This window comes from Jaculus jaculus, chromosome 13 (genome assembly GCF_020740685.1).
Source record: "Jaculus jaculus isolate mJacJac1 chromosome 13, mJacJac1.mat.Y.cur, whole genome shotgun sequence".
In the NCBI taxonomy this organism is placed as follows: Eukaryota; Metazoa; Chordata; class Mammalia; order Rodentia; family Dipodidae; genus Jaculus; species Jaculus jaculus.
The window spans coordinates 9,678,703-9,702,921 of NC_059114.1; the positions used below are offsets into that span (position 1 = coordinate 9,678,703).

Genomic DNA, 24,219 nt, shown 5'->3' on the forward strand with positions numbered 1-24,219 from the left:
TTACCTGTTGTATTTTATATTGATAATTTTGTGTTTGAAATGTGTTCTTATTTTAAAAAATGGCTTTGGGAGAGAATAGTCTATCATTCATAAATCCTTTGGTGCTGCCCCACAGACACGTATCACATTCAGAAAAAGAAAAGAGGAGTGGGAGAGGAAACAGGATTTCTTAGTTCAAGATGATCAGAGACTAAGTGGCAAAATACAATTCATTTAAGTGATTGAGAACATGGTGGCTATGTGAAGAACAGATTGGAGGGAGATAAGTTTGGAAACAGAAAGAGACATCTGTAAAAAGCTCTGGTGTTTGTCCTGGTGAGAGACTATGAAGTTCACGCTGTAGGGGGTGCTTGGTTGTATAGGAGGAGACTGACTTGAAAATGTCCAGAAGGTAAAAGTTGATTCAGTGTTGCTAGATTGCATAGTCTGCAGTCAGTACTTGTTCTCACTTAAGAGTGACTAGATTGATCTGAGGTGTGTCCTTGTCACACATGCAGAGGTCCCTCGTTGATTTTTACCTGCTGTGCAGGAGTCTTTCATAAATGACCCTAGTTTCTGTATCTCTTCTCCTTGTGTGAGAGAGGAAGGGTGTTTCTCTCTTTTCTCTATGATAAACAGTGCTGTCTTTAAACTCTATTTATATGGCCCCCTTAAGGAACATTTCTACAAGTAGCATTGCATAGATTTGATAAGAGGTATGAACCTAAATGTAAATATTCTTCAGCTTATAGCAAAGGCAGAAAAGTGGACATGAAGTATATGATGAGCAGACATTTTATAGAAAGTGGCTTCTCAATACAAAATAATACTTGATTTCACAGTACTCAGGAACAAGAAAAAGTAACATAAGGTCACAGTTGAAGCCCAGGTGGGTGACCATATTGTTGGAGTACATTTTCCTGCTGCAGGGATTATGAATTGGCACAACCTCCAGGGTGCCAGGTGTGATGAACCAGTCACTGTAGGAGAGACACATGCTGACTCCCAGTGTCCCATGTCGGTGTGACTATTCCAGGTGTGTAGTACACTCAGAATGTTGTCAACCAGCACCACCGTCTAATTCCAGAATATTTTCTTTACCCTCAAAAGAAGTCCATGCCTACAGCAGTCAGTCCTCCTTGCCGTCCCCTGGCAGCCACATTTCAGCTCCATGGTGCCCAGCACTGCTGCTCCCGCGGGGTGGCTTGCATCCTTTTCACTTGAGACTGCCAGAATGGGAGGACCTGCCAGGCAGATGGCTACCAGAGTTATGGTCAGAACCCAGTCCCTAACAGCACCCCGCCACCCAGGTCCAGCCACCTGTTCTCAGTAAAGCCAGTTAATTAAAATAGCCAAATTAATAGTGAAAGGCAGAAAAAGGATCTTTACTCATTGTGGCCACATTGAGAAGAGAGACAAAGAAATCCAGTGGCTCTCTTAAATCCATCCTCAGGATACTGACCTAAATGTAGATTTGAGCAGAAGACCAGAGGTATGCATAGATAGCGAGGCAGTCCTGGTCCAAGTACGGCCCCGCCCATCTTTGTTTCTGCTCTGGCTGCTCCTGTAAGGTGGTCTGACCTGTTGCCAGCACTGTGTGCAGTCTCTTTCCAGGGTACACAAGTTTGCTCTCTAACTTCAGCCTTTACTTTGTCCCAGCATGAGATTCCTGGGGAAATTCCAATTTCTTGCCGTTCATTGTTTCCATAGTCCAATAGCCAAAGGGAAGGAAGGAAGGATCTCTTGAGAATACCTTCCTTCCTGCCAGGTCTGTCACAAGGGGGATTGGGGATTACTTAAACTTATCCTTACTGGCAGATATTTAGATTCGTTTTTCCTTTTGTGTGTGTGTGTGTGTGTGTGTGTGTAGGGGGTGTTTTACTTTAAGTTTTGGGGGGCATATGTGCGTGTGTATGTATGGTGTGTATGTGTGCATGGTGTATGCCCACTGCGTGTGCGTGGGTGTGAGGACAGAGGAGGGTATGTCAGGGGTTCTCCTCTGTTGCTCTTCCGTTTTATTGCCGCTCACCGAACCTGGAGCTCATGCAGTTTTGTTTTTTTTGTTGTTAGACTGGCTGACCAGTGAGCCCCAGTGATCCTCCCATCTCTTCACCCCTAAGCACTGGGGTTACAGGTACACATGGCCTTACCTAGCTCTTTATGTGGGTGCTGGTCTTCATGCTTGTTCAGTAAGCACTCTTGCCCAGTGAGTCATCTCCCCAGCCTGTGTTTTGTTTATTGAAAGAGTTTTCTATGTAGCCCAGGCTGGCATCAAACTTGGGGTTCCCCTGCCTCTACTTGTAGAATATTGGGATTATAAACATGCTGCCACCATGCTTGAAAAAAAGCTGTTTTTTTTTTCCCCTCTGGGATAGAACCTAGGACCTTGTGTCTGCTAGACAAATGCTCTGCAGAGCGACACCTCCAGCCCTGTTTTTCTTTGTTATTTTCCTAGTGTTTGAACAGACGCAGTGAACATCCTTGTGTATGTCTCTCAGGGTATATAGTAACAGTATTTTGCTATGACAAATATAGAGAAATGGCATAGCTGAGTTGAAGGACATTTAAAATGTAAGTAATGCCAAGTGAAAGAAGCCTGACACGAAAGACGACATACTGTGGAATTCCACTTACATGAAATGTCTACACTGGACAACGCCACAGAGACAGAAAGTAGATTTACTGGTTGCCAGGTGGCAGCAGGAGGAGGAAATTAGGAGTGACTGCTGGTGACTGTGGGTGTTTCTTTTGAAGGTGATGAAAATGTTCACATTAGCCAGTGTTGATAGTTGCATAGCATTCCGGACATACTGAAAATCACTGAATTGTACATTTGAAGTGGTAAATTTTATGTATGCGAATTTCATCTAAAAATCAAGTACATAAATGGTTTCCAGAAGTGTTGTTCCAATTTAAGTCCCAACAGTAGCATGTGAGGATTCCTGTTTGCACACATCCTTTATAAGAGTGGATGCTGTTAGTCTTTTACATTTTTGCTAACCTGATAGAAAAATAGATTTTTAAATTTATTTTTCATTTATTTTTATTTATTTGAGATAAAGAGGCACCTAGAAAGAGTGAGAGGAATAGAACGGGCACGCCAGGGCCTTCAGCTGCTGCAAATAAACTCCAGATGCATTTGGCTTATGTGGGTCCTGGGGAATTGAACCTGGATCCTTTGGCTTTGCAGGAAAGTGCCTTAGCCACTAAGCCATCTCTCCAGACCCAAAAATAGATTTTTTAATTGCATTTCTGTGATTGCCACAGAGTTCTTCACATGGATTAACTAGCCATTTGTATTTCTTTTTTCTTTGCAGTAGCTGTTTATGGTTCCTTCCTTTTCTGTTATATTACTTCTTTTTCTGATTTTTTTTGTAGGAGCTCCCTATATTATAGATATCAACCTTTTGTCTATTTTTACATATCAGATTTAAGAATGGCTTCACCACCAGTATATATCTTCTCTGCCTTCCTAGTGCTGGGATTAAAGGCGTGTGCAACCACACCATGCCTGGCCTAGTTTTTTTTTTTTTTTTCCAAATATTTATTTATTTGCAAGCAGAGAGAGAAGATAGAAGAGAGACTGAGAGAATGGGCATGCCAGGGCCTCCAGCCACTGTAAATGAACTCCAGATATATGTGCCACTTTGTGCATCTGTAAACATGGGTACTGGGAAATTGAACCCTGCTTTGCAGGCAAGTGCCTTAACTGCTCAATTATCTCTCCAGCCCTAGTTTGTTGTTTTTTTAAAATATTTTATTTATTTGAGTAATAGAGATGAGAGAGAGAGAGAGAGAATGGGTGCCTCAGGGCCTCTAACCACTGCAGACAAACTCTAGATCTAAACACATGTGCCACCTTGTGCATCTGGTTTATGTGGGTACTGGGGAATCGAACCTGGGTCCTTAGGCTTGGCAAACAAGCACCTTAACCACTAAGCCATCTCTCCAGCTGTAGTTGTGTTTTTGTTGTTTTTTTTTTAATGGGTTTTTGTTTATAGGTTTAAGTCTTTTATTCATCAGGAATTGTGGTGTGGCAGGGTTCTATTTTTCATATATATCAAATAAATTTTTATGCATTGTTAATTCCTATTCAGAGCATTTGCTCTAATCTTCCATACATGTACCCAGAGGAAATTGTTAATGTCCAGAAAGAGACTCCATTTGACTTGGGAATTATTGCTAAGTAGCCAGGTCCAGTTCTTTAGGAGGCTGAGGCAGGAGAATCACTTGAGCCTAAGAGTTTAACATAGGAGCAATATAGGTAACCTCTTCCCCCTCCATTTGAGGGGTGGGGGAGAGACAATGACAAAGAATTGACTTTTGGGGGGAGTTTTTGAGGGAGGGTCTCGCTCTAGCCCAGGCTGTCCTGGAATACACTGTATAGTCTTCAGCTGGCCTCAAATTCAAGGTGATCCTCTTACCCTTGCCCCTCTAGCTTGTGTATCTGGCTTTTGTGGGTCCTGGGGGATCAAACCTGGGTCCTTTGACTTTGCAGGCAACTGCCTTAATTGCTAAGCCATTTCTCTAGCCTTTTTTTTTTTTTTTTTTTGTATTTTCAAGGCAGGGTTTCACTCTAGCCCAACCTGACCTGGCACTTTGTAGTCCCAGGCTGGCCTCGAACTCAATGATCCTCTACCTCTGCCTGGGATCAAAGGTGTGCACCACCACACCCAGTTTTATTGGTGAATTTTTAACTTTGGGATCTGATCCAGCTAAACAGGAACTGTAGAGCTCCACCCCCAGCCCAAAAGCAGCTACAAACAAATTTAAGATTGTTTACTTTATGAAAGAATTTGATCTAATTGCCAGTTACACAAGGTGATATTGATACTTGTTTTGTTCAATTTGATTTTCTGAAGATTGAACCCATGGCTACATGCATCCTAAGCATGTTCTCTGACACTGAGCTGCACCCCAGCCTTCTCCCTTCTTAAATTCAAATTCAAGTGGTATATGTCATGGTAGATAGGATGTTGTGAGTTCTGAAGTTTAGACAATTTAGGGGTTTCTCTTTAATGCAGGACTGCTGAATGCTAACTACAAAATTAGTCACAACCCCACATAGTTGCAGAACACTGAAACCCCAGCCTCTTTTCTTCCACTGCGAGCTCACCCTGGGCATGTTATCAGAATGTGTCTGTTACATAAAAGGGTGGGAAGTAGCCATCTCTATCTATGAAGTGGTGTGATTTTCTTTTATATTCACCACTGCCACAGCCTTGGGTTGTTTTTTCTCCCTTTGTCTTTTAGAGACATTTAAGAGTGGACCTACGCATCTCACATCAAGGTGGCTTTAATGTTGTGTGCAGAGTTAGTCCAGTGGAGAAGTTTTTTCAGCACCTCTGCACTGCTCAGATGTAATGCATTTGATCAGCGGAGTAGCTGGGAGCTTGGTATAATTTAACAATGGGGTCGTTAATCTTGGAAGCCTTTGGAACCTGAATTTACAACTTTACTTTTGCATATCTGCTTACTTTTGCATTAAAATTTGGTCTGCATTGTTGAAATAGGGCTTTCATTTACATTCTCTTATCCTCCTCTTGGGGGGGGGGTGGTCCTCAGTGACTAGTGTGGCCTTAATGCAGAAGATACTAATAATGATAGTATCTAACTTCCATCAGGAGCCAGGCACCATGCTGAATGCTTGCCTGAACTGCTATACATTCTCCTCATCTCCCCATTGTGAGGCTGGTACAGTCTTGCCCCTTGCTTTACAGATGAAAAGCCAAGGTTTAAGAGAGGGGTGTCTTACAGGACCTCCAGAGCAGCATTACAGAGCTCTTCTTTCAAGAACTTCCAGGGCCAGAGCTCTCATTTGACAAAAAAAAAAAAAAAAAAAAAAAAACCAGTTTTAAGTGTTTTTTTTGTGTGTGCATACATGCTTAAGTGTATGTGGCATGTACTTAAGTATATGTGGCATGTAGACTCGCGTGTGTGGAGATGTGTGTGCCCCATGCACATACCTGTAGAGGACAGAGCAGAACGGACATCCTTCTCTTTCACTCCTCCTTGTTGTTTCCTTGAGATGGAATCTGTCACTAAAACTGGAGCAGCTGTTTTTGTTTAGACTGACCAGTAAGCCCCAGCAATTCTCCTGCCTTGTTCTCCACAGGGCTGGGGCTACATGCGTGCGTGGATATGCCCAGCTTTTTATGGGGTGTTGAGAGTTGAATTCAGGGTGAATCAAGGCCCTTTCAACCTTTATGGTTGAACAGCAAGTGTTCTTACCCACGGAAGTATCTCCCCAGCCCACACTTAAGATCTTTTGAAATCTGGGCTGTATGTGTTAAAAATCATTTTTTAAACTTGGCAAGCATTACTTAATGAGAGTCCTGTAAGATAATTACTGTTATAATTTCCATTTTACAGCAGGGAAAACGGAGACACTAAACTCTATGAGTCACATATTAAGTACAAGCGCTGGTATAGAACCTAGACCTTACCATGGCCTCTTTCCTCGGCTCTGTAGCTCCCTCTCCAGAGAGCTTGTCAGACTTCCCTGTGGTTGGGGCTTACTACATCTCTGGGCTTCCAGGAGGGATTGGGAAAAAAAAGTTCCCTCTATGTTTTTTTTTTTATTTTTATTTTATTTTTTCCTTTTCTCCCTCTAATTTTTTGTTTTAGTCCTGCAGATTGAATTAAGGGCCTCAGACATACCAGGCTCTACCACTGAGTCATACTGTCAACCCCTTCTAGTCTTTTGAATGAAGAAATTCATAGACATGGTTATAAAAACTGTGACATAGCCAGGTATGGTGACGCATGTCTTTAATCCCAGCACTTGGGAGTCAGAGGTAGGAGGATAGCTGTGAGTTCGAGGCCACCCTGAGAATACAGAGTGAATTCCAGGTCAGTCTAGACTAGAGTGAAACCCTAGACAAAACTATGACATATTTAAAATGTTTAAGGCAGTGTAGTGGTATAGGTCTGTAATGCCAACACAGGAAGCAAAGGCAGGAGGATCAGGTTCAAGGCCAGCCTCAGCTATATATCAGCAAGTTCAAGCCAGCATGAGCTACATGAGATTGCCTCAATAACAAACAAATATTTTAACTTGAGAGATTAATTTATCACTCAAAAAACAATGCGATTCTAAAAGCCTGGTATGGTGGCATACGCCTTTAATCCCAGCAGTCGGAAGGCAGAGTTAGGAGGACTGTCATGAGTTCGAGGCCACCCTGAGAACACAGAGTGAATTCCAGGTCAGCCTGGGCTAGAGTGAGACCCTACCTTGGAAAAAAACAAAAACAAAAACAGGACTGCTGGGTGTGGTGGTGCACACCTTTAATCCCAGCATTCCAGAGGCAGAGGTAGTGGGATTGCAGTGAGTTCGAGGCCACCCTGAGACAAAGTGAAAAAGTGAATTCCAGGTCAGCCTGGTCTGAGTGTGACCCTACCTCAAGAAAACAAACAAAAAAAAGCAGGAATGTCTTTGGGCCTACTCTTGCAGTCTCCACTTTGCTAGAGATCAAAGTATGATCTGGTTTGTTTGGGGGGGGGGGTCGGGTTTTGAGGTAGGGTCTCACTCTAGCCCAGGCTGACCTGGAATTCACTATGTTGTCTCAGGGTGGCCTCAAACTCATGGCAATCCTCCTACCTCTGCCTCCTGAGTACTGGGATTAAAGGAGTGCACCACCACACCTGGCTTTGATCTGATTTCTTATCTTCTCCTTAGATCTATGTTTTTTCCCCCCACGAACAGCCTGAGCCCCTCCTGGGGTGGAGGTTCCCCGTCCTAGAATTTAAATCTGATCCTGACATTGTGCTTGGTCAAATTCAGTCCCCAGAACTTGGCACACTGGCTGGCCTCTTCCTGAGACAGCCTGTAGCCCAGACCAATCAGCTGACTCTCTGGTTCACCTGAACCAGAAGGTAAAGGCTACTGGAGTAACGTTATAAATACGTTTATCAAAGGGAGGACGAACACTCTGGGCAGCTGGTTCATCACTCATGAACCTCCAGGTTCTGGTGAGTCGCCCCTGACTCCTGCTCCCACATGCGCTCTTTATCCCCTCCTGCCCTCTACGTGGCAGGAGCTCTTTGTACTTTCTTTTCTTTCTTCTCTAACTCTCTTTTCACATTTCGTTCAGGCCCACCACATGGGCTGTCAGACTACATGGGTGTGTCTATTTCTTTCTCTTGATTTTGTGCTTTCCTAAATAAATACAATAATTTAACAATTTTCCTTCTCTCTTTAAAATGTTTTATTTTATTTATTTATTTATTTATTTTTGGTTTTTCGAGGTAGGGTCTCACTCTGGTCCAGGCTGACCTGGAATTAACTCTGTAGTCTCAGGGTGGCCTTGAACTCAGGGTGATCCTCCTATCTCTGCCTCCCGAGTGCTGGGATCAAAGGCGTGCGCCACCACGCCCGGCTCTAAAATGTTTTATTTTTATTTGTTTATTTATTTGACAGAGAAAGAGGTAGGGGGAGAGAGAATGGGTACACCAGGGCCTCCAGGCACTGCACACAAACTCCAGCCACTGCACACGAACTTCAGATGCGTGCCCATTCTCTCTCTCACTCTCAATCCCTCTTTCTCTGTCGAATAAAAACAAATAAATAAAAATAAAATAAAAAGTCTTTTAAAAAAGCAGACAGAAACCTAGGGCTTGGGATTCAAAGGCTTTATTCCTGAACACCTAACACTCACTCCATTTTAGGTAGGTGTCTAGGCTGTTCCATAACTGATAAGCCTTTCCTTTCAATGCTGCACCTGTTGCTTGACTGTCAAGTTTCCGGTTGGAGACTACATAAGAAAGCATGCCATAGGCTCTTTGGTTATAAGAGGGTGGGCAAGATCCTGACTCCATTTGGTGAGACATGAGGCCAGCAGCTTTGTGCCTGGCCATACCAGTATTGCTGGCTAGAACCAAACCCTGCTACTGATGAAAAGAGAAACCATTGAATGCTGACTCATAAGAGACAGGCTTCAATTTTCTACTCTGTTTCACACTCTTTCGTATGGTATGCATGCATATAAACATACATGTTTGTTTATGGAGACCAGACACAGTCTTGGGTGCTGTCATTAGAAATGCTACCCACCTCTCTCTCTCCCTTGCTGTGTGTGGTATGTGCATATGTGAACACATGTAGCAGTCAGAAAAGAATGTCTGTGTCCTTCTCTATTCTTCCACCATATTTCATTAAGACAGAGTTTCTCACTGAACCTAGAGCTCCCTGTTCTTTTATTATTACTATTTATTTATTTGAGAGAGAGAAAGACACAGGGGGAGAGAGAGAGAGAGAAAATGGACATGCCAGGGCCTTCAGCCACTGCAAACAAATTCCAGACACATGTGCCATCTTGTACATCTGGCTCACATGGGTCCTGGGGAATCGAACTGAGGTCCTTTGGCTTTGCAGGCAAATGCCTTAACAGCTAAGCCATCTCTCCAGCCCCCCTCCCCTCATTTTTATATATTTGAGAGACAGACAGACAGAAAGGGGGCAGGAGAGAATGGGCGTGCCAGGGCTTCCAGAGGCATGAGCCACCTTGTGCATTGGCTTATGTGGGTCCTTTGGCATGGCTGACAAGTGCCTTAACTTCTTAACTTCTAATCCATTTCTCCAGCCAGAGCTTCCCTGCTTTTTTTTTGTTTTTTTGAGGTAAGGTCTCGCTGTAGCCCAGGCTGACCTGGAATTTACTATGTAGTCTCAGGGTGGCCTCGAACTCAGGGTGATCCTCCTATCTCTGCTTCCCAAGTGCTGGGATTAAGGCATGTGCCACCACGCCCAGCTCCGAGCTCCCCATTTTTAAGTTAGACAGCTGACCAGGGAGCCCCAGCAATCTTCTGTCTTCACTGCCCTCAGCAATAAGATTACAGGCATGAGCAGTCATGCTCAGATTTTTACGTGGGTCCTGGGGATTGAACACAGGTGCTCTGGCTTGCACAGCAAGTTCTCCTACCCACTGAGCATACTCAGCCTGTCTACTTCTTTTTGAGTCAGGGTCACTGTTTGGCCTAAAGCTCTCCACGTAGGCTAGACTGGCTAGTGAGCAGGCTCCAGAGATCCTCTTGTCTTTGCCTCCCCAGTGCTGGCACTTCAGGCACACGCCACCATGTCTGGCATTATTACGTGGCTACTGGATATTAAACTCAGGTCCTCATGTTTGCAAGGCAAGCACTTTACCCACTGAGCCAGCTCCTCAACCTTCATCTCTTTTTTTTTCTGTTGTTGTTTTTGTGTTTTTGTTTTTCTAGGTGGAATCTCACTCTAGCTCAGGCCTCCCAAGTGCTGGGATTAAAGGTGTGCACCACCACCCCTGGCATCACCCTTCATCTTTGTTTAAACACATTTTTTCTTAAAAATATTTATTTATATATTTGAGAGAGAGAGAATAAGGTGTTACAGCCTTGAGCCATTGCAAACGATCTCCAGATGCTTGTACCACCTTGTGTATCTGTCTTACATGGGTACTGGGGAATCAAACCTGAGTCTTATGCTTCACAGGCAAGCGCCTTAACCACTAAGCCATCTCTCCAGCCCTGTATACTTTTTTCTTTTCGTGTGTGGTGTTAAACCCAGGGCCTTGTGCATACTGGTTAAGTGCTTTATCACTGAGCCCCACCTTAGCCTCATTTTCCCATTGTGGATTATTCTTTGTTCAGACTTAAGTTTTCTAGGAAAGAAACTAGTATTTTGCGGGGAGAGGGTCAGGGATGTAGGGTCTCTGTCTAGCCCAGGCCAGCCTAGAATTCACTGTGTAGTCTTAGGCTGACCTCAAACTCACTGCAGTCCCCCTGTCCTCCTACCTCTGCTTCTTGAGTGCTGGGATTAAACATTATCACACCCTGCAGGAACTTTTTTTTTCCTCCTGATTTTTCCAGGTAGGTTCTAAGTCATTGTCGCTGGAGGGGTAAATTAAAATGCAGGGCCCAGAGCCCGCTTCGGCAGCACATATACTAAAATTGGAATGATACAGAGATTAGCATGGCATGCTACAGATTTAACAGAAGATATCATGTTTCGATTTTTTTGTGTGTGGACAACAATGTGGACACTAAAATTGACATATTTTTATGTAAAGTTTTTCTATTCTTTGATTTTTAATAAACTTTGGAAACAAAAAAAAAGAAAAAAAGAAAAGAAAATTCAGGGCCCATTTCCAGCCCCAGTGATGACTTACTGTGCAGCATTTGCTAAGTCAGTGCACCTTTTACTCATCTCTCTGTGTGGTAGGATTGACAGGACTGACAGCAGATCTTTCCAAAACAATTTTCAGAGCCTTGAGCAAAAGATATTAAAATATGGCCTGCATTATTCTCAGTTCCCACCTAGCAGTTGGCTTCAATTACCAGCCACTTAGAAGCATTTGTAGGTAAGACTCTTATCACACTTTGTTAATCACAACTTTCACGCTTGTGTTTTGTTGTTTCCATTCCAAAGCTAATGGTTTGGAAGTGACTGCTTTCTCTGAGGGTTATAAAGCAAGACTACATTTCCAAACAAATGTCACATTCTTATTAGCACATCACCCATCTATCCCTTATGGGATTTCGCAACTCTGTTGTTCATAGATATAATCAGCTTTGTATTTTCATTCAAGGATAACAAAGAAATCTGGCAAGGTTGAAATCTTGACTTGTCATCAGAATTGAATTGCTCACTGGGGCTTGTGGGAGGAGCAAACTAAGTTGAGCCCTGTTAAGAAATGACAGTATAGCCGGGTGTGGTGGCGCACGCCTTTAATCCCAGCACTCGGGAGGCAGAGGTAGGAGGATCGCCGTGAGTTCGAGGCCACCCTGAGACTACAGAGTTAATTCCAGGTCAGCCTGGACCAGAGTGAAACCCTACCTTGAAAAACCAAAAAAAAAAAAAAAGAAAGAAAGAAAAGAAATGACAGTAGTCCTTAGAATCTCTTACTCTCTTTTCCTCTTCCAGTATGGTGACTATGACCCCTCTGTGCACAAGCGAGGATTTTTGGCCCAAGAAGAGTTGCTTCCAAAAAGGGTAAGAAATCAGATTCCCTGTTTGGGAAAACATAGCAGATGTTGGAAGTACATGGCAAGCACATTTCCATAAATAGCTTGTCATCTTGAGAAAAGAATATGGAATCTTATTTAAGCATGTTTTTTTCTTTTTTTCTTTTTATTATTATTATTTGAGACAAACTCTTGTTATGTAGTCTAGGCTGGCCTAGACTCCTCCTGCCTCAGCCTCCTGAGGTACTGGGGTTCTAAGTGTGCACCATCACACCCAGATTTCTCTTTTGAGCATATAAAAAAGCAAAGGTTTGGGCTGGAGAGATGGCTTAGTGATTGGTGCTTGCCTGCAAAACCTAAAACTACCCATGTTCGATTCCCCAGAATCCACATAAGCCAGACTCATAAGGTGGCACACACATTAGTAGTTTGATTGGAGTGGCTAGAGGCCCTGGTGTGCCAGTTCTCTCTCTCTCTCTCTCTCTCTCTCACACACACACACACACACACACACATAAGCAAAGGTTTAGCTGGACATAGTGGTGCATACCTGGAATACCATTACTCAGGAGACAGAGGCAGGAGGATCATGAGATCAAGGCCAACCCAGCTACAGAGTAAGACCTTGTCTCAAAAACAAAACAAACAAAAACCCAGCAAAGCTTCATGTCGTTAGGTTGGAGTTGCCGTGAAGAGTATGGCTTGTAAATGTTTCTCTGATGTGATTTCTAAAGATAGTTCAAGGACATTGATTCCAGAAAGGTGTGTGATCTGTGTGTGTTCAGCTTGGGGAATTGAGTTGTTCGGGTGGAAGAGGAGGTGAGGTTGGGGGAGGTCTTGTGTTGCCCCCCACCCAGACTGAACCCAGGGCCCCTTGCAGTTCCTAGGCAAGCACTCATCCACTAAATTCCCAACCCCCCCCCTCCCGTGGCTTTTAATACTCATCCTTGTTCATCTTATTCATTAGCCACAGAAGGCCATCCTCCCTTAGGCCCCTTCCCCTTTTGTAGCCTCTGTCACTGTGGTCCTACGTGCAGGGGGAGGCCCGGGTCAGTGAGCATTGTGGTCCCTGGGGAGGGGAGGCCCTGCCTGCCAGTCCAGGAGCAGAGCTTGGCCTGAGGAATCCTGCAGCTTCAGGTTGCTCCAGCTTGAACGGTGCTTTTTAAACAGCCACCGGTGCCCTGCGTGTGACTCCCTGTGTGCAGCTCCTTAAAAATAGGCCTGTCATTTTGTAAAAATGATGTGTAATTATAAAAATGGTAAACAATACTCAGACTTACTTGTGTGTGGGTTTTTTATTTTGCTCTCTTTTTGGTAGGTAATAAATTTGTATCAGATGACTCCGGAAATGTGGGAGGAGAGAATTACTGCTTGGTATGCTGAGCACCGCGGCCGAGCCAGGTGAGGGTGCTTCCTCCTTGTTTACATTTCTTTACGGGCTTTTCTCTTAAATAACCGCAAAACTAGGACGTGCTTGTTGAACAAATGCAGTACTGAAGTATATTAAAAGAAAAGAGAGCGGGAGTAAAATGGTCTTCAGTGTGGTCTGTACCTGGCTTTCTCTGGTGCACTGGTACGACGTGCAATGTGACAGGCTAGGGCTGTGGCTCAGCGGTAGAGGGTCACAGACAAGGAAAACGGAAGTGCGGTCGGGAGTGGTGGTGCACACTTTTAATCCCAGCACTTGGGAGGCAGAGGTAGGAGAACTGCTGTGAATTTGAGACCAGCCTGGAGCTCAGCGTTCCAGGTCCCTCTGGGCTAGAGCGAGACCCTACCTTGAAAAACAAACAAACAAACAAACAAAGTGATAGGGCTGGAGAGATGGCTCAGCAATTAAGGCGCTTGCCTGCAAAGCCTAATGCCTCAGGTTCAATTCCCCAGTACCCACATAAAGCCAGGTGCACAAAATGGTACATGTATCTGGAGTTTGTTTGCAGTGGCTAGAAGCCAGTGTGTGCCCATTTTCTCTCTCAGATAAATAAATAAAATCTTAAAGAAACTTAAAGTGAGCATGTATTCTGCCTACCAGAGTGTACAAAACTGCTGCGTTCACTGGATTGCTAGCAGTTTAACTTTTGGAATTTCTGGTCTGCGGAGCCCTTGCTTTTGAGTGTAGCCTTCCACTGATGACATTTGGAGTGTCTGCATGTTTTCACTTCAAAAATTTCTACAGTGCCCAATCTCATTATTATTGCAATTGCACAAGTAGACTGAGACTAGATTGTTGGAAGAGTTGCTGATTAAAATGTGAATAGTTTGTGTTTTGACAGGTGCCCCAAATCACCCTCCAAAACGATTGCATCTGTTGGTATAGTACCATCAGTGGTGTTAGGTTTTCACCACCCTAGCTTCTCCTCAGCATTTGTCTTTACCAATCTCTGATTTTTGTAAACTAAAACCTGAATAGTACTCTACCCCGATGGCTTTAGAAATTGGTGAAATTGGTCATCTTTGCATTTGGCTTTAAATTTTTCTTTTCTTCGAATTAACTTCCTACCATATCATTCATATATACTTTTACTTATTTATTTGAGAAGGGAGAGAGAGAGAGAGAAAGAGAGAGAGAGAGAATGGGCATGCCAGGGCCTCCAGCCTCTACAAATGAATTCCAAACACATGCACCACCATGTGCGTCTGGCTTATGTGAGTCCTGGGGAATCAAACCTGGGTCTTTTGTTTTTGTTTTTGTTTTTCAAGGTAGGGTCTCACTCTTGTCCAGGCTGACCTGGAAGTCACTATGTAATCTCAGGGTGGCCTTGAACTCACAGTGATCCACCTTCCTCTGCTTCCCAAGTGCTGGGATTAAAGGTGTGCACCACCACACCTTGGAACCTGGGTCCTTTGACTTTGCAGTCAAGCACCTTAACCTCTAAGTCATCTCTCCAGTTCTTCTTTTTTTTTTTAAAAAAAAATTTATTTACTAGAATTACCAGGGCCTACAGCCACTACAAACAAACTCTAGACACATGTACCGTCTTGTGCATCTGGCTTTACGTAGAGAACCATCTCTCTAGCCCCAGTTCCTGGTCCCCCCGCCCCCAGGTAAGGTCTCACTCTAGCCCAGGCTTACCTGGAATTCACTATATAGTCAGGCTGACCTCAAACTCACAGCACTCCTCTTACCTCTGCCTTCCGAGTCTTGGGGTTAAAAGCGTGCACCAGTTCCCTGATTTTTTTATTTGAGGGGGAGGGTTTGGAGGTAGGGTCTCACTCTCGCCCAGAGTTTCCTGATACTTTTTTCTAAGTTTATTTGAGAGAGAGAGAGAGAGAATGAACACACCAGGGCCTCCAGCTGCTGCAAATGAACTCCAGATGCATGTGCTAACTTGTGCATCTGGCATATGTGGGTCCTGGGAAATTGATAGTTGGTCCTTTACCTTTGTAGGAAAGTGCCTTAATTGCTAAGCCTTCTCTCCAGACCTAGTTTCCTGATTTTTAATGCCAGAGATTAGTGTTACCTGTTTCTCTCTTTTCTTTCTGTTTTCCTCTCCTCTCCTGTCCTCTCCTCTCCTCTCCTCTCTTCTCTCCTTTTCTTTCTAAATGCAAAGCCTCTCACATGTTAGGCAACGATTCTATCCCTAAGCTATACCCCTAGCCAAACATTGCCTATTTTCATACCCTTTTTTTATTCAGGCTCATATTGTGAGATTTGAGTTTGTGGCATGTAGCAATAACTTTTTCATTTTCATGGCCGTGCAGAATTCCACTTTTAAAAATTTATTTTATTTATTCATTTTTTGTTGTTTTGAGGTAGACTCTCACTGTAGCCCAGGCTGACCTGGAATTCACTATGTATTCTCAGGGTGGCCTTGAACTCATGGCAATCCTCCTACCTCTGCCTCCCAAGTGCTGGGACTAAAGGTGTGTGCCACCATACCCAGCTGCACTATATTAATATATTACAAATTATTTGTCCATTCTTCTATTGAAGGACACTTAGGTTGCTGGATTGTCTCTTGGTTTTTACTGTTACAATAATGTAAAACAGTTTCCCAAAGTAATTGAACTAATTTACATCAGCAGTGTGTGTGATTTCTGGTTCTTTCACCTGCTTGCCAACACTTGGCATTCTCTGAGGGTGAATTTTTAAAATCCATTTGAGAGCATTTTGAGATCAGAGAGAGAGGAAAAAGGACAAGGTCACAAGGAGGCTTGAGTTAAATTATTTCAATACCATTACCTATTTGGGAGTTTTCTGCAAGTCATTGCTGCTTCAAAAGCATGCTTTAAATTTGACTTATAACACAGAAGTAGGTGATCTGACTTGGGTTTTTTATGACCCAAATATTCTAGCCTTAACCTTCAGCAGCACCCCAAGACGTACAATCAAGAAAGTAGCTTTCAGCCAGGCGTGGTGGCGCACGCCTTTAATCCCAGCACTTGGGAGGCAGAGGTAGGAGGATCGCCGTGAGTTCAAGGCCACCCTGAGACTACAGAGTTAATTCCAGGTCAGCCTGGACCAGAGTGAGACCCTACCTCGAAAAACCAAAAAAAAAAAGAAAGTAGCTTTCAGATAGCTTACAGAGGAAGTTGTTCATTACCAAGCTGTCCAGGTTAAGAAAACACACAAATACAAGGCAGCAACTTCAGTGACACATGTGAAGGTTGAAGTAGCATGCTATGCTTTTGTTTTTGCTTTCTGCCGAGCTGGAGATGGAACCCAGGGCCTTGCACATGCTCAGCAAGTGCTGTATCGCTGAGCTGTACTCCCAGCCCCCAGTCTTTTCTTTAATCATTTGAGACAGATGTCAGTATTTACCAAGGGCAAAGTGTGAAATTGAAGCCCAGAGACAGCATAATGAGTCTGTTTTCTTATTTTCATGGAGATGGGAAGTTCTGCTGTGTGTAATAGACTCTGTCGGGAGAAGCTTCGCTGGTTGCTGGTCTGGTTCAAGCTTTCTGCAGGTATCATGAGTCCAGAGAAGAGGCAGGTGTCTGTCTTCACCCTTGTCACTTACTCCTAATGACAGTGTCTCCCATTCTCCTCACAGGGATGAAGCTGAAATGGAGTATTTGAAGATAGCTCAGGACCTGGAGATGTACGGTGTGAACTACTTTGCAATCCGGGTAGGTCAAATCCTCTCCAAGTTCCCTGGCTAGCAGACAGATAGCATCAGGGCCATGCAGCCAGGTAGGTTACTTACTCATTCCAGGTTAACTGGAGTCTTATTTTTGGAACTTAAAATTAGTTTTCAGGTAATTAAGTAAGTGTCGGTACTGTCTTCTGGGACTTGGGCCTGGTTCTGCTCTCAGAAGAACCGTGTTGGAATGCTGGCAGTGTAATGTTTGATTATTTTAGGTGTTGTGAGATCCTGGGAGCACCTAGAATTAGTGTCTTTCCCTGGGGCCCACAGAAAGTCAGGCTGCGTTTATAAAGATTCCTGATTTGAGTGGAACTCCGGTTCTTACTGTGAGTCTAATTGGTTTTGTATTCAGACCATTAATGGTCCACTGGCCTCTGGGAACCAGTGCTTCTGCAGAGAGCCATTTGTGTTCAGCTCAGGTCTGGCCCTGGAGCAAGTCTTCCTCCCGCGGGCGGGTTGACCGCCAGCTGCAGTGTATCTGCAAGTCCTTCCTCCGAACGAGCATCTGTGGTGTGCCCAGAGCCTTTGGCCACTTAGACAAAAGTTGTGTTGAATAGGCAGATGCCGAGATGATGGACCAGAGAAGCAGGCGTTGGAGTGGTTGGCCTCAGTGGCCAGCCTTCATGCTCACAGTTCTGCTTTTCTAGGTCCCTACAACTTGGATATTAAGTTTGGGTAAATGCACATTTCCAGCATTCCAGGATAGCTTTCTATTTAATCTGTTTCTTAGGTACAGATTTCTGTGGATTATTTTGCATAAAAACCAAGGCACACTGAAATGTCCTGCTATGTAAATAAACACCTACAAGGTATTCCATAAGATGCAGAAAAAGTTTTTTAAATATTTTATTTATTTATTTGAGAGAAAGAGGCAGATAGAGAATGGGCATGCCACGGCCTCTAGCCACTGTAAACGAACTCAAGATGCATGTGCCACCTTGTGCATCTGCCTTATGTGGGTCCTGGGGAATTGAACCTAGGTCTTAGGCTTCTCAGGCAAGTACCTTAACCATTAAGCCATCTCCCCAGTCCCAGAAGTTTGTTTTTAAGGTGTCATTAATCTGTATTTGTTAGCTGACTTTTGTCTTTGACCAAATTCACACAGTTGTGTTTGTGGGTTTTTTTTTTTTTTTGTTGTTGTTGTTTGGTCAGTTTAGCTTCTCTTGCCCCATTTGCTCATCATCTAGATTCTTAAAAATTAGCTTTTTAGGGGGCTGGAGAGATGGCTTAGCAGTTAAGCACTTGCCTGTGAAGCCTAAGGACCCTGGTTAGAGGCTCAATTCCCCAGGACCCACGTAAGACAGATGCACAAGGTGGAGCATGCATTTGGAGTTCATTTGCAGTGGCTGGAGGCCCTGGTGCTCCCACTTTCTCTCTCTTTCTCTCTCTCTCTGTCGCTCTTAAATAAATAAATAAAAATAAACAAAAAATTAGCATTTTATAAATCCTCAAACATACATTTTTTAGCTGGGTGTGATGGCACATGCCTTTAATCCCAGCACTTGAGAGGCAGAGGTGGATCACTGTGAGTTCAATGCCACCCTGAGACTACATCGTGAATTCCAGGTCAGCCTATATGCTACAGCAAGACCTTACCTTGAAAAACCAACAACAACAACAACAAAAACAACTTTTTTTTTGAGGCAAGCCAAAAAGACTGGCCTTTTTTTTAAACCCCTTGTGTGTGTGCGACTTTGCACATGCGTCACCTTGTGCATTTGGCTTACATGGGATCTGGGAAGTAGAACATGGGTCCTTAGGTTTTGCAGGCAAGCACCTTAACCACTAAACCATCTATCCAATCCAAAGCATACTCTTTTTATTAGAGGATATGCACTTATCAGTCCCTTTTTTTTTTTTTTTGAGATAGGGTCTTGTCGTAGCCTAGGCTTACCTGGAATTCACTGTGTAGTTTCAGGCTAGCTTCATACTCACAGCAGTCCTTATACCTCTGCCTCCCAAGTGCTGGGGTTAAAAGCGAGCACCACCGGAATGCAATCTGGTCCAGCCATTGTGGAAAACAGTGTGGAGGTTCCTAAAGCAGCTAAAGATTGATCTACCATATGACCCAGCTAGAGCACTCCTAGGCATATATCCAAAGGACTCATCTCATTTCCTTAGAAGTACTTGCTCAACCATGTTTATTGCTGCTCAATTTATAGTAGCTGGGAAATGGAACCAGCCTAGATGTCCCTCAACTGATGAGTGGATAATGAAGATGTGGCACATTTATACAATGGAGTTCTACTCAGTGGTAAAGAAAAATGAAGTTATGAAATTTGCAGAAAAATGGATGGACCTGGAAAGGATTATACTAAGTGAGGTAACCCAGGCCCAGAAAGCCAAACGCCACATGTTCTCTCTCATATGTGGATCCTAGCTACAGATGACTGGGCTTCTGCATGAGAATGAAAATACTTGGTAGCAGAGGCCAGTAAGTTAAAAAGGAAACATAAAGGGAAGAGAAAGGAAGGGAGGAGGGTACTTAATAGGTTGATATTGTATATATGTAATTACAATGATTGTAATGGGGAGGTAATATGATGGAGAATGGAATTTCAAATGGGAAAGTATGGGGGTGGGAGGGAGGGAATTACCATTGGATATATTTTATAATCATGGAAAATGTTAATAAAAATTAAAAAAAAAGCAAGCACCACCACACCCAGGTAAACTAGTTCTTTTATTATCTTTATGTTGTGTATGTGTGTATGCACTCATACGTGTGAGTGCAGGTGCTGCGGCATGGCATGTGTTGGGGGGATGGTCAAAGGACAACCCTGAGTGTTGGTTCTCACCTTCTATCTTGCTCTTTGGAAGGCAAGTGTATCTACCACTATACCACCAACACCATAGCACCACCTTAATTTTTGAGGCAGGTCCTATCTTTTTCACTGCTGTGAATGCCAGTAGTTAGCCCCTGAGCTTCTGGGATTTTCCTGTCTCTGCCTAGCATCTCGCTGTAGGAGGGCAGATGTTACAGACATTACTGTGTTTGGCTGTACCTGGTTCTCAAGATCCGAACTCAGGTCCTCAGGCTTGTGCAGCAAACACTTCACCACTGAGTCATCTCCTCAGCTCCATGAACCATTTTTATATACTTTTTATGTTGAGCGATCGGTAAAGTTAAAGACTACTTTAGTGGCTTCTATGGTAGAGTTCTTAAGTTCTGTCACTAAGGACAATATGCTTAAATACTTAAAACAATTGTTTTTTTCGAGGTAGGGTTTTGCTCTAGCCCACGCTGACCTGGAATTCTGTATGTAGTTTTAGGCTGGCCTCAAACTCTTGGTGGTCCTCCTACCTCTGCCTCCAGAGTGCTGTGGTTAAAGTTGTGCACCACCATGCCCGGCCTAAAACAATTTTTTAAAAAAAAATATTTTTAATTAATTAATTAATTGTAAAGAAAGAGAATGGGCGCAAGTGAACCCCAGATGCATGTGCTGCTTTGTGCGTCTGGCTTTATGTGGGTACTGGGGAATTGAGCTTCGATCCCCAGGCAAACACCTTAACTGCTAAGCCATTTCTCAACATTTCATTGTAAATTATATTTATTTTAACTGTTGTACATGTTAATGAGGTGCCATGTACTTGTGTTTCCCTCTCTTTCATCTTTAGAAATGTCAGTTGTGATAGGAAGCAAAGGGTAGAATCCCTTCATCTTTTAATTTAAACTAAATCAGAATCATAATGAAATATATTATTTTTCAAAATGTGGTAGAGATGTAAGAATAAAGCCTCACTTCAGTTAGCACAGCAGTTTTTACAGCTTTGCGGACAAGCAGAACATGGTCATGGCTGGGTGGTAGTACCTCACTTCAGGTGTTAGAAGGAGTAAAGAGATTTATCTTGGAGTGTTGGACTCCCTATCTGACACCTGCTGTTAGATTGGTACTTCTTGTCACAGCCCAGCCACCTTCTCAGTTTGCAGGTCTGCTTTTCTACCCTTGAGTCTTGGTTCAATTTCCTTGTTGTCAGCAAGGGGTCAGGAGCTGTAGTGTCCTTGTGTGTGCAGGGACTTTCCTCCCACCACCAAACAAAGGCTGGACTACAGTGCTGGCAAATGAAGCCTGCCTGTGAGGATGTGACCAAAGGTCCATAGCTGGGTCAGTAATGTGGCGTGCAGGGCACTTGGCTCTGTCTGCTGTGACTGCTGTAAGAGATTCAGTTAGTACCTATTTTTAACAGCTTTATTGAGGTGTAATTTGTATATAATTCACTTTGAAATACACACACACACACACACACACACACACATACACACACACACTTTTTAAAATTTATTTGAGGGGCTGGAGAGATGGCTTAGCAGTTAAGCGCTTGCCTGTGAAGCCTATGGGCCCCGGTTCGAGGCTTGATTCTCCAGGACCCACGTTAGCCAGATGCACAAGGGGGTACACACGTCTGGAGTTCGTTTGCAGTGGCTGGAAGCCCTGGAGCACCTATTCTCTCTCTCTGTCTCTCCCTGTCTCTGTCACTCTCAAATAAATAAATTAAAATGAACAAAAAAATTTTTAAAAAATTATTTGAGAGAGAGAGTGAGATAGAAAGAGGCAGACACAGAAAGAAAGAGAGAGAGAGAAAAAGGGTGTGCCAGGACCTCCAGCCACTGCGAACAAACTCTAGACCATGCGCCACCTTGTGCATCTGACTTACATGGGTCCTGGGGAATTGAACCAAGGTTCATTGGCTTTACAGGCAAATGCCTTAACTGCTAAGCCATCCCTCCAGCCCCCACTTTGATTTTTTTTTTTTGTTTGTTTTTGTTTTTTGAGGTAGGGTCTCACTCTAGCCCAGGCTAACCTGGAATTCACTGTGGAGTCTCAGGTTGGCCTCGAACTCATGGTGATCCTCCTACCTCTGCCTCCCAAGTGCTGGGATTAAAGGCGTGCGCCACCACGCCCGGCCCTCACTTTGATATTTTTAGCATATATTTATCAAGCATTTGAAATGTGGGAATGTTGAAAGAAGTTTTCAGTTAATGGTCATGTATACCCACTACCTAGTTGCTAAGCTAACGTTTCACATATATATGTGCTATACTTATTATAGTGCAGTAAAAACTACATTGAAACTGTGTTGTAATCTAAAATGGTACCAATCTAGTCACAGAATTTACAATTTTCCTTCTGGCAATCCAAAAACCTGTACTTTTTGTTGGTGCTGGGGATTGAACTCAGGACCTTGTGTGTGTCAGACAGGCACTCTGTCTCTAAGCTATAGTGGCACTTTATAGCTACCTTTCCTATAATAGAAGAAATGTTTAAACATTTGGATTTTTTAAAAAAGGGTGTGTGTGTGTGTGTGTGTGTGTCTGTGTCCATGTGTGTGAGTCATGGAGCTCAGTGGACAACTTTGGATATTGGTTTTTGCCTTCTACCTTGTTTGAGGCCTGTCTCTTGTCACTACTGTATATGCCAGGCTAGCTGGCCCACAGGCTTCTGGGATTCTCCTCTCTCCACCTGGGTCTGGGATTATACATGCTGGCTACCGTGTCTGGCTTTATGTGGGTTCTGACCATTGGAACAGAAGTTGTCAGGCTTCCACACTAAGCCCTTTTACCCACTGAGTCATCTTCCCAACCCCTAAACACACAGGTTTGGATCCTTCTATAATAATAATGGTTATTTAACTGGTAATAATAAGTTTAAATTATACTTCTTTTAGCCATTGGGCTAGTGACAGGAGCCCGAGTCCCAAGCTGATCTTTGCAGAGGTTACACAAGTCACAAAAATGCTACCATTTTGCTTCTGCCTGCTCCAGTTCTGGAAGCTGGAAGCCTCCTGGGCTACAAGACAACTGATTTCTGTTGGGACCTGTTGGAACTTGTCAGATGTAGCAGTGTGTGCCAGGTTCTTGGGAGAGGAGTAAAATCTCCAGGCTGAGCTGACAGCACTGCTCTCTGTTGGCTCTGCAGAATAAAAAGGGCACCGAGTTGCTGCTTGGAGTGGATGCTCTGGGGCTGCACATCTACGACCCTGAGAACCGACTGACTCCCAAGATTTCCTTCCCATGGAATGAAATCCGAAACATCTCCTACAGCGACAAGGAGGTAAGACACGTCTACACTACAGATGCCACAAATGGCCCAGTGGTCCTGTGAAAAGTCCTTTCTCCTCTCTTCTTGCTGGGCTTTCCCGGCCAGATAGCTCACTGTTGTCAGTAAAAGTCTCTTAATTCCCAAGCTTTAGGATTTTGGTTGTTGACTTTGGAAGTATTTACTGAACAGTATTGGCATCCTTTCTTTCAAAGGACATCACTAAACCCCATTTATTGACTAATGAGACACTGAGAAGCTCTAACCTGTCAGGGTTAAACCCCAGAGGACAGCAAGAAAGAAAACGGAACATTTTCTGAGTATGTGTGGTCTATGTGGAGCCTGCTCCCTGTGTACTGCATTTGTTACATGTAGTAGGAAAAAAGAGGCATATGCATATGAATACACAGGGACGTGTGTCTTTTGTGTAGGTGTTCATGTGTATTTCTTTCAGAAGAATGAGGCCATCAGGCCACTATGCTTACAAGGACTATTGAGTGGAGTTTGAGTAACTTCGATACCACTCATTGGGATTTCATTCTGTAGGTCAGGCTGGCTTTGAACTCAGAGTAATCCTCTCACTACAGCCTCCCTAGTGCTTGGCTTGAGTTCAGATACTAAAATTATTTCTGGGTAGGTTGATGGCCTTTCCCAAATGCTGCAACTCCATGTTGATACATTCATCCTTCCTTGCTCACGCACGGTAAGCTTGCTACTGCTGGGCTTCGTCACAGCCCTGTCCCTTCATTGAAGGAGTTAGTGAGCATTTGCTTAGTGCCAGGTAACACAAAACAAAGTTAACTTTTTTAAAATATTTTATTTTTATTTGTTTGTTAGAGAGAATGGGTGTGCCAGGGCCTTCAGCCCCTGCAAACAAACTCCAGATGCATATGCCACCTTGTGCATCTGACTTATGTGGGTCCTGAGGAATCAAACCTGGGTCCTTAGGCTTCACAGGCAAGTGCCTTAACCACTAAGCCATCTCTCCAGCCCACAAGACAGAGTTATAGAAAGCCCAGTATTAGCCTTCCAGGAACGAATGTTCAGTAAAGTCTCTACTGCTGTAATAAGTAAGTGCAGGACTGATAAGACAGGCACTTAGTGCTGGCTGTCCTGATCCCATCCTTGGGAGGACCCACTGTAGACACAAGGGCACCTATTCAGTATCAGTGCCACAGGCAACA

The 24,219-nt window shown here is 43.7% G+C and overlaps 1 protein-coding gene across 4 annotated transcripts in view; it reads left to right on the top strand.

Moving 5' to 3' along the window:
- Nf2 (NF2, moesin-ezrin-radixin like (MERLIN) tumor suppressor) overlaps nt 1-24,219 on the top strand; it is a 107,495-nt gene that overhangs the window by 45,629 nt on the left and 37,647 nt on the right. For all 4 annotated transcript variants that reach the window (XM_045132388.1, XM_045132387.1, XM_045132386.1 and 1 more), the window contains exons 5-8: nt 11,873-11,941; nt 13,232-13,314; nt 16,905-16,980; nt 22,916-23,050. In XM_045132388.1, the coding sequence (XP_044988323.1) occupies nt 11,873-11,941; nt 13,232-13,314; nt 16,905-16,980; nt 22,916-23,050 (363 nt within the window). The remainder of the gene's footprint in view (nt 1-11,872; nt 11,942-13,231; nt 13,315-16,904; nt 16,981-22,915; nt 23,051-24,219) is intronic.